A 10,398-nucleotide genomic window follows, 5' to 3' on the forward strand; every position below is an offset into this window, starting at 1 on the left:
AATATGGACGGCAAAACATTTATATTAAAAAATTAAATACTCATCGTCAATTAAAACTAGCTGCAAATCACAATTTTATTATTTTTAAAGACCAAAATACATGACTATTTCTCACATTAATTTTTTATTTGAAATATTACTAAATCCAGTTAAGAATCATGGATTTAGGCATAGATCGCCCTTGCAAATTCATGTGAATGTACTTATTTTTGTTATTAACGGGTACCAGCGCCCTGATCGGGATGCTTCGATTAATCTTCATACTGGCTAGTAATAATCATGTAATCAGAATATTTCAATAATAGGCGAATATTGAAAACAGCAGGAATAAAGTAAAAATAGGAAAGGAATAATCGAAGCAGTATCAGATAACTCTTATCTACCAACTAAGTGTCAATTTACTAGCTGAAGTATTTTACTTTTTCAATAAATGAACGTTTCGTGAAATAATATTAATAGATGTTTTAATCGATACATCTGGATGAGTGCACCACAATTCTTTTCAACCAGCAGCCAAAGCATAGAAGTATCATTCATTTGAAAAATAATAAACTGTCATCTCTTTTACCTTAAAAGCATTAATTTTAAATACAAAACTTATATAGCGCTATATAAAAAAGGGCTACAATAAATTCAGTTATGATGAATTATTTAATAATAAATTTTTTATTAATCTAATTACAATATTTATTCCACTAACGAATTTCACTTAAAATATAAAACCCAATTTACACAATTTTGAATAACACAAAACGTACAGGGTGTTCCACTGAAACCGCATTAGAACATTGATTTAAAAACTTCTTTTTTTCAAGGCTATTTAGATATAAATCATTTGCTTCAAGCCTTTTAAAATGCAAATAAGTAGGCGTGTCAAAAATATTCTGTGAAAAAAGCCGATATCTCTTATTATTACGGAGCTCAGTGATTTCTTATATCAAAGTTCTATTGCATGCTGGTACACTTTTAACAATACACCCTGTAAACAGAATTACAAAATATTTTAAGATAGTTAAATATCTCGACAACAATACATTAACTAAGAAAATGTTTCAGATATGAATTGTATTTTTTAACCCTTCGACTGCTGGAATTTTTTCATAGAAACAATGGTTCTTTTTTCTCAAAGATTTCTCAATATAAGTCATATACGTAGTTAAAACATTATCGAGATTATTGCAAAGCCACTATATTTATACAGTGGCTTTACCGGCAGTTTAAAGGTTAAAACGATCTATTAGCGTGTGCTACTAGTTTGACCATGATCAGAATCATAAAGGTCAGATAAAGGTCATCTTAATGTTTTTAAATGAAACGATATATTTTTGTAGCTTCCTTCTAGAGCTTTTTCTAAAACACAATGATAATGTATAATTTAACTCAATCATCAACTAAATATTTCGCTTTCAAATTTTAAGTAGGTGAACGACTACACGCATATATGTGTAGCGATTGTGCCTAATATCCTGCCAAGCCCACACCTATCTAGTTGGTTATTTAATTTTAATTTCTAATCAAAATATCTAGTCGACAAAATGATAAATTAATATAGTATTTCAGATAACTTTTTTAAGATGAACTATGTATAAAAAAAATATGCAATAAATAAATAAATATATGGTTCCCTTTGAAGTAATCCAGATGACAGTAATGTGGCCTTTGTACAACGTTTCAAGGTCAAACTAATGATAGCATTTTATATCCTCCTCTAATACAAACATCTTTTGCTTGAATCATTTTTGTTATAAATGCTTTATTTAATAATTAATAAACAACTTTTACTAAAATGATATACTATATAATCCTTATATTTTATATTTCAGACTTAGATGCCTCGTTTCGTGGATATCCACTTAAAGGGTATAAAGTTAATGTACCTTCAAACTATAAAGGTTTAACATTTTTGGAAAATAAAAAAACGAAAATTAAATTTTCTGGACGAGCTTTGCATTGTACAGGGAATTTTTCAAATATAGTTTATTGGAATTATGATCAAACCCCGTCAAAAAATGATGCATTTGCAGCTGCTTTGGATTGGATTGATATAGCAGAAGCCGTAAGTGTCGTAGATATTTATATGTATTATAAAGGATATTAAGAAGCAACTTCAACAAAATAAAAAGATGCAATTCTATGGATTAATCTATAATAAATGACTACGGTTGTTTCTTAACACTCTGTACATAGTTACAAAAAATTGAGTTAAACTTTTGATCGGCCATTTGCTTAAAATAAATGAAATTGTGCGATAAATTTTTTCCTACCTAGTTTCACTGTTGGGTTACATTTATTTATAAATTAATCAAGCAAATTTGATCTCTTCATCAACGGGAGAGGTGACACCCGTTCTCCGCATTATTTACTCGTACGACGCATAAATCTGGCAATAAACAAGGCATAATATACAAGTACAGTTATACGGTTGCACTGTGTTGAATTGACAGCTTATGTCGCCTTATGTGCTACATCTATTTTTAAGCAGATGAAATAATAAAATATAATCTTTATTAATATATTTTTCTGCAAAGTGTATGGTAACTTAACAATTTTCGGATTTATTAATATGCATATGATTATGCTAAATAAACAAATTAATTTTTCTTAACAATGTTCAGTTTCGAATGCATTATTCCTTTCAAAACCTACACGATAGTATATTTCCTAGCAGAACGTATATTGTGAAAAGTATATTTTTTTTAATGGTTTTTAGCAGTATTTAAATGATAAAAAATTCGAAAAAAATTATTATAATTTTTGAATGTTTAATACGTTCACACTGGCGTGTAACACTAGTGGTTCACACTCGATTCTCTCATTGGACAGTGTGTAATATTGGTATGTATCTAAATAAATGGTAGTATCTCACCATTAAATGAAACAAAGCATGAATTCGAGCACTAGGGTGAACGTGTTAAGCAAACCAACAACTGTATGAAATTTTAAGTCGAAATATTTCATATAGGACTGGGTGAAATGAAAATATAAGAAGACGGTTTTGAAAAATCTTTGACATAGCCTACAAGAATATACAATACGAAATTGTAGCCTCTATTCCATAAATTTAAAGATACCTTTATATTTTCGTCAGCATCCCTTTCAACGTTAAACGAAAAACACTATCTTGCGTCTTCTCAAAGTTAAAAGATTTGCCTAAAATATTTTTCAGCATATTATTTTTTTCTTGAGATAAATTCCTTTGGCGTTTAAAATGGTGTACTTTGCATATATTCCAAAGAAAGCTTCTTAGCCTTTTTAGCCTGTAATTTATTATGCTTTAATACCTCTTCGTTTTTTACATTAATAAAAGTTATTTTTACTAAAATATAATAGTTACCTTATTTAAAATACATTTAGGATGGGACACATTTGTTTCTTGCATACTTACATAATAAAACTGAAGTGAAAATATGTAATAGTGCATATGTATACTATCAGTGCTATTTATGAGTAAATTTTATCATTTTAATGGAAGTTTTTCGTATATTTAGTATACAGTTACATTTCCTTATTTCATTGCTACTGTTTAGATGTGCACAAAGCGAATTATTTATTAATTGTCGAATGGTGAAAATGCTTCTTTTTCGAGATAGTTTACAATCTCGAGTTAAAAGATTAATTAAACATAAGCATTGATTGTGATATTAATTTTAACATCTGTTAAATTTTTATTTACAGCTTCATTCGTCGGATGATTGATTTTTAGATTTTGGCTGCCTTTAAGTTACACGAATGAAAAAACAACATTTACAGGAAGGAAAGCATTTTGTAATTATTGATATTATTCTGTATAATAATGTTAAATAAAAGGTATTGAAGATTATAGAAGGTAAAGTCTACTTTGCTCTTAAGGTTTATTAATCCTTTCAAAGCAAACGTTACATATATGAAAATTGGTATTTTCTCTTTACGATTTCCCATATTTTTATTCAACTTTGACAATTGCTATGTTCATTAATCACGTTTTAGTCTAAAGGGCATCCAAGTTGAATAAGCTTTACAAAAAAATTGCATTCATTTTTAATGTAAATGATAGCCACTAAGCACGTAACATCACATTAGATTGGTACATTCCGGGAAATATATTCTGTTCAGCATATCAATAAATGTTTTAAAGGACCTTACTTCTCAAGCGGAGAAGGCTTCCCCCACCAAGCGGCCTACCTATACGCTAGGTAAGCAACGCCGAAAGCACCGTCTGATGGATGCTTTTTTAAATTATGGGATCAAACAGCAGAAGTTGGCAGAAGTCTTCGAAATGGATTCCGAAGCACATGCTACGTTTTTAATTAACAAACATAAATTTTTAACACGTTCAACTCGTATAGATATTTAGATAACACAAATTTAACGGGTACCAAATCATCTGAACGTTTAAGATAGTGATGCTCATGAGACTAGCGAGACGAGACTTTTGGAAAGTCTCGTCTTGCCTCGACAGTTAAATAAGAAGGCTCGTCTTGAGTCTCGTCTCGCGTGTGTCAATCTCGTCTCGTCTCACTTTTCGTGTAACTCTCGCCAGTTGAATTATCTAAATCTGATTGAGAATAAATGTCTTTCAATAAAGGATATCGGATTATTTGGGTTATATGTATTAACATATATCTATTTCAAACAATGCTCTGTACAAGCATAAACAAAAAGTAATAATATAGACTAAATAATTATAAACAATATAAAATTTTAATATGAAAATCCTTATTTTTAAATATTCATTGTTCACGGTTGCAAATTTGTTTATTTTTCACCCAATCGTTCAGGCATAATACCTAAATATCGTGCACATTCATTATTTAGGCCATTTCGGTGTTTTTTATAATCAGCGCCGCGCGTGAAAACAATTTTTCCGCTGGAACGGATGTTGCGGGTATACTTACAAAATATTTTGCCATTAAGCTTAAAACGGGAAATTCGGAAGCATTAATTTTCCACCATTGCAGAATTTCAATGTTCTTATCGTATCTAGGGAACGAATAATATTTTTTAAGTTCCTGCTTCCATTCGTCCTCAGTAGATGTTTGATTCGTTGCGTACAACGCGTCAAAATCGATTATAAAATCTGATTTTTCTATAAGTTGAAGGTCTTGTTTCTCCATCTCTGTTTTTTTTTACTGCGATTCTTCTGATAGATCGAAGTAGGTTTTGCACATATCTTCAAATTTTTTAACAGAAGATGTTTTTAATTCTTGGCCCCATTTTGTCATCTCAAAGGTTTCTATTCTGTGTCGAGGATCAAGAATTAAAACTGCAGCATAGACCCAATTAGTTTTTCTGTAGTGTTTTAAAATCTTATCTCTCGCAGCTTGAAATGCTATGATGAGGAGCTCATCAACAGTAGTTCTATTGGCTTTTCTGTCCCATTCGAAAATTTGTTGTTCTAATTTGTCTATTGACAAATTGATACACACGACCACCATCGGTAAGGTGACGTATTTTTCTCCTCCAAGCTTTTCTGACAATATTTGAAAATTTGATAACATTTTATGGACTTCTAACATTGTTCACTCTTCGTTATTAAGGGTATACGGCCTTAAGTCGGTAATATTTTGGCACAATATGTGAAACCCATGCCTGCATTTGATAGCTGTTTGCAACATAACATTGCTAGAGTTCCAGCGTGTTGGCACATTCAAGACAGATGTCAGATGATGTGGATCAACAGTCGCCTCACACGCACTTCGGAACTTAATCAAAAGTTGCTCTGACCTTTTGATTTTCGAAACAATGGAGCGTATTTTACTTATCGCATTAGAGCTGTCTTCAATCTCGTTTTTTAAATTATCTTCCTCTGACTCATTGTCAGTATCAGTTAATTCTTCATCTCCTTCACAATTAAGCTTTAATAATTTTAACAAATCTTATATAGCTAAGTTTATGATATGACCAAAACACCGAAAATGGCAATTTTCTATATTTAGTTCCGGCATTAATATTCCAAGCTCTCTAATGAAGGCCGTATTCGCTGCGGGATTATCCATGGTTATTCCCTGTATTTTGCAGGTTAAATCTATTTCTTTTAAACATTTAAAAAAAGTCATGGCAATATCTTTGCCAGTATGTTTTCCATAAGACGGGACAAAATTAAAAGTGATGGATTGTAGCACCCAATCGTCATCAATAAAATGTGCCGTTATGCCGTAATACGATTTGCCACTGATAGATGTCCAGCCATCTATCGTAAATGATAATTTTGATGAATTTTCTTTTAACATTTGTGTTTGCAGGTACTCATGCAAATCGTTCTACGGCCAATCGTCTTAATTTAGCACGTTTTGGAAAATCTCCAGATATTTGTTTACAAAATTGCTGCGTCTCCTCATGATTAAAAAAATTAAATGGCAGATATTTATGTGCCATCCAATCAACGATGGCCGTGTATAAATTAAATTTAGACTTAATTGATGAAGCTTAAAATGCAGGGTAATATGATAACGTTAATGAAATTTTGTAATTGAAAACAAATGAAAAAATCAAATTGTCTAATGAGAGATTAGATTCAGGTTATAATATATTTTGAAAATATCAGTGAAGTTCAATTGCTCGTGTTAATATTTAAAGATGACTAATTTCAATTCCTCATGATGCAGAATTGGTGTGTTGTACAAGGAAGGAAAAAATAACTATTAAAGGAATATTACACATATGCTATGTTAGATATTGAGAGTAAATTAGTGGATAATATTAAATATTATTCATGAATGGAAACTTATGTTAATATAACGGCACTTGTGTGACGTTACAGCGATTTGCAACTGCGAAAAGATTGAATTTAATCTAAAAATACTAATTTTCAACAATTAACACGAGCAAATTAAATTTACGAATTTTTCTTCGGCCATGACTATTCTTTCGCAACTAACATCGCGAGTATCCCTTTTTAGTGATATGCACTCATTTATTTACACTCTGTACACAAACATGAAGTATATAAATAGTATCTACTCTTACCTCTTTTGCACTAAACATTTTATCAATTGTAAATCCAGAAGTACTTTCACTTAAATTTACTTCATCTGGAAATAATTCCATATATGCTTTGGGATGTTTACTTTTCAAATCTTTCTTTATTCCACTCGTATTGCCACTTGTCATTTAATCTTCACAGGCTTCATGCATAACTTGCAAGAGGCTAATCTATTTTGTTTATCGCCTGTAAACTCTGCCAATTCAATTTTATAAAAAGCATCGAATTTGCTTTTATGCTGCATTGCAACATTTTCTTTACTTTCAAATTCCTCTAATTCACTCAGCTTTCTTTTCTGTCCACTCATTTTGATTGTAATTTCCGAATACTTCTAAACTTTAGTAGACTACTGAACAGACTGACTTATCTGAGTCTTTTCTAGGGCAGTTTGTTATTGGTTAATATAAAAATACTAAAGCCGAGTTTGTTGTAGACTGTTAAGCATAACAAATCCCCCCGTCTTCCTCATTGTGGGTGGTAGTGTTCCTTTAGTCGGTAAGATCAGACTATTGCTACCATAGAAATTGTCGGTAACTAAACATCTTTAAGGGTGCGATTTCGCGGCGTGTCAATACTTGCGCCGCGTCAACGGAGGGTTGTAAATATGACACGCTGTGACTATCGGCCGCGTCATGTCCTACTCGAAAGCCTAAAACCTGCGAGACTTGAGCACAAACACGAGACGAGACCAAGAAAAGTCTCATCTCATCTTGCGCAAAATGTTATTGTTCTCGTATTGAGTCTTATCTCGAAAATGAGACAAGACGCTGGAAGACTCTCGAAACCGAGACTCTCGTGGGCATCAGTAGTTTAAGACGTGCTATGAATCATCAATGCAAGGACATTATTTTTCAGGAAGATACATTAATAAGAATTAATCAAGAAAAATTTTTTTATTCAACGAAAAGAAATAAAAATAATTTTATTTATGTTCAAAAAATTTCAGATTAAATGATATCACAGTAGAAGAAGCAGTAGAGGATGCAGATATATTTATCGTTAAACATCGTTATATAATTCTACGAAATTCGATTCTGTTACAATTATAGGTGAAGATATTATTGATATTCTTGGTATACTTACAGCATTAGGGAATAATTTAACAAATGTTTATTTAAAAAACCAACACGAGAACGATCTACAGAGGCATTTTATTCTCCCAGAAGCTTAATTATCGTACACTTAAAATTGATATTTTATTTCTACATGCTTCTACTGTACTATAATACCACGCCTGCTATTTACAATATTGGAATGTTTAAATTAATTAATGTTATTCAGAAAAATAACGTCTTTAATTAATGATAGCCTTGTTTAGTTATAGTCAAATTGAAAATAATGTTTTTGCAGCAGCAAGTGAACAATTATTTGTTGCTTTATTTAATAATGATAAGAATGACACATTAATTTACATACGGTATAAACATTTTACTAATTGTTTAACAAACAACAATTTTAAAGTAAGGTCTTTACCGCTCACTTTTGCGGCTGTAAAACAGTATACTTTTCGTACATACATACCATCAGGTCCGAAGTTGGCTCGATATTTATAAAGATCCACTTGACTAGGGATAGCAAAGAATAATTAATGGATTGGAGCCTATATTAAATACGGAAGATCCAGCACCATTAAACAATTTGCAATTACTTTCTTGTAAATGTAAAGGAAAATGTGGAAAGGTATGTGGGTGCTATAAAGCTGGATTAGAAAGTTCCATTATTGCTCTGGAAAGACTTGTGAAAATGTTGCAGTCTTACAAAGCCTAATAGAGGATGAGGATGCTTGCAATAAAATTTTAGAAAACCCTTTAATTGATACAAGTCATAAAAATATTACACTTTATGAAGATGAAGAGAATGAATATACAGAGGATGATGATGAATGCTATACTAAGGAAGCCTCACGGGAGAAAAGGCCAATATTAAAATAGTATTTCATAGCTATAATAATTAAAATTATTATTATTATTCCTGGATTATATCTACTGGGGACACACCAGGTTAAAATAATTCACTTGGAACTCTACCTCTTTGGTGGTATGGAAAAGAATTCATTAATATTGTTTAAAATGTAATAAAAAGTAAATAATTTTATAATTAGAATAGAGCATAAAAGTATGTTCCAATTTTAATAGAAGAAGATTAATATGGTCAATTATATTGCCGTTTATTTTCTACATTATAAAGGTATGCAATGTTTTAAAATATGAAAATTGTAGAGAATTTAATGCTCTACAACATTTATTCCAGCTTTTTTTTATTTGGATCAATAGAGGGAGAGTAATGGAGGGAAAACAAAACTATCCTCAAATTTTTATTAGTTTTTCTTTAACCTTTAGAACGCCGGGGTTTTGACGACATTTTTACCCTTTGAAAAGCAGCATATGATTTATATTTGTTTATGTTAAGCCCCAAAAAACAGCGATCTGAAATAGCGTCTTATAAAAGACGTTCCGGCGGCTAACATTGGAGAAATTTTTAAAATGTTTGAAATTTAATATTAATTTGTATATGGAGATTTTCGGGAGTGGAGAAGACGATAATAATAATATTTTTTATTTCTACCCCTAGAAACTACCCTTTTTGCACAGGGATCGTTTTCTTTATTTTCTTATGAATTTCATTATGATGGTAGATGCAATTTTGTGTGATATACATGGAAGCATGGTGTAAGGCAGAGTGTTTCATGACATACGTCGCATTCGAATCTGGAACGGCGTTTTTTATTCGGTATTGAACAAAATTTACACACACGTTGAAGAACCTTTGATGAATCTTCACTGGTAATTGGAACAGCAAAATGTCGACCAGTCAATCGTAGATTGCTTGATTGGATGGAAGCTGAATGACGATTGGAATGAATACCGAGCATATTACTTATTACATCCAATCGAAATTTTGGAAAAGAAAGTGGAATATCCGCTCGCTGATTATATAATGCGTGAGCATTTACCAGAGATAGATGTACCAAATGGAAGAAAAATTTTCTATACCACTTCATAGACTTTCTAGTGGTTTCAGTCAAAGACAATTGCCTATCTATATTGTCGACTCTGCCCCCATGTTCTGATTATATTCTAAAATGCACGTAGGATTTATGATATTTTCCCCAGTTTTCCAGCCTTTTTTGACGGTACAGCTAAATCCAAGTTTATGCACGGTAGTTATCATACCTACAAAAAACAAGCTTCGCTTGTAAAAAAAGGCGGCAAGTACAATGACCGGCAGAAATGGCGTCCCTTGATGCGTTTAGGAACCGCGTTTTAGGATCCTTCACTGTATACTCTATTCTGCTAGGCGGAGATAGGGGAATGGAACGCGATAACTATAGTAGTTCATCTATCTCGCTCTAAATGCGTGAGTGCGAGAGAGAGAGAGAGCTTTATACGGCATAGCAGGGCAAGCCAGGCGTCCCAAGGCTTATTTCTATACAGGGT

At 31.6% G+C, this 10,398-nt stretch overlaps 1 protein-coding gene across 1 annotated transcript in view; it reads left to right on the top strand.

The window, feature by feature from the left end:
• LOC136777332 (ribonuclease H2 subunit C) overlaps window positions 1-3,816 on the top strand; it is a 37,092-nt gene extending 33,276 nt beyond the window's left edge. The window contains exons 2-3 of the mRNA XM_066733510.1: window positions 1,824-2,056; window positions 3,676-3,816. Coding sequence (XP_066589607.1) covers window positions 1,824-2,056; window positions 3,676-3,696 — 254 coding nt within the window. The 3' untranslated portion in view covers window positions 3,697-3,816. The remainder of the gene's footprint in view (window positions 1-1,823; window positions 2,057-3,675) is intronic.
• The last annotated feature ends 6,582 nt before the right edge of the window (window positions 3,817-10,398 follow it).

This window comes from Prorops nasuta, unplaced genomic scaffold (assembly GCF_024137725.1).
Source record: "Prorops nasuta isolate Cenicafe-Biocafe unplaced genomic scaffold, Cenicafe_Pnas_1.2 PNAS00011, whole genome shotgun sequence".
Classification (NCBI taxonomy): domain Eukaryota; kingdom Metazoa; phylum Arthropoda; class Insecta; order Hymenoptera; family Bethylidae; genus Prorops; species Prorops nasuta.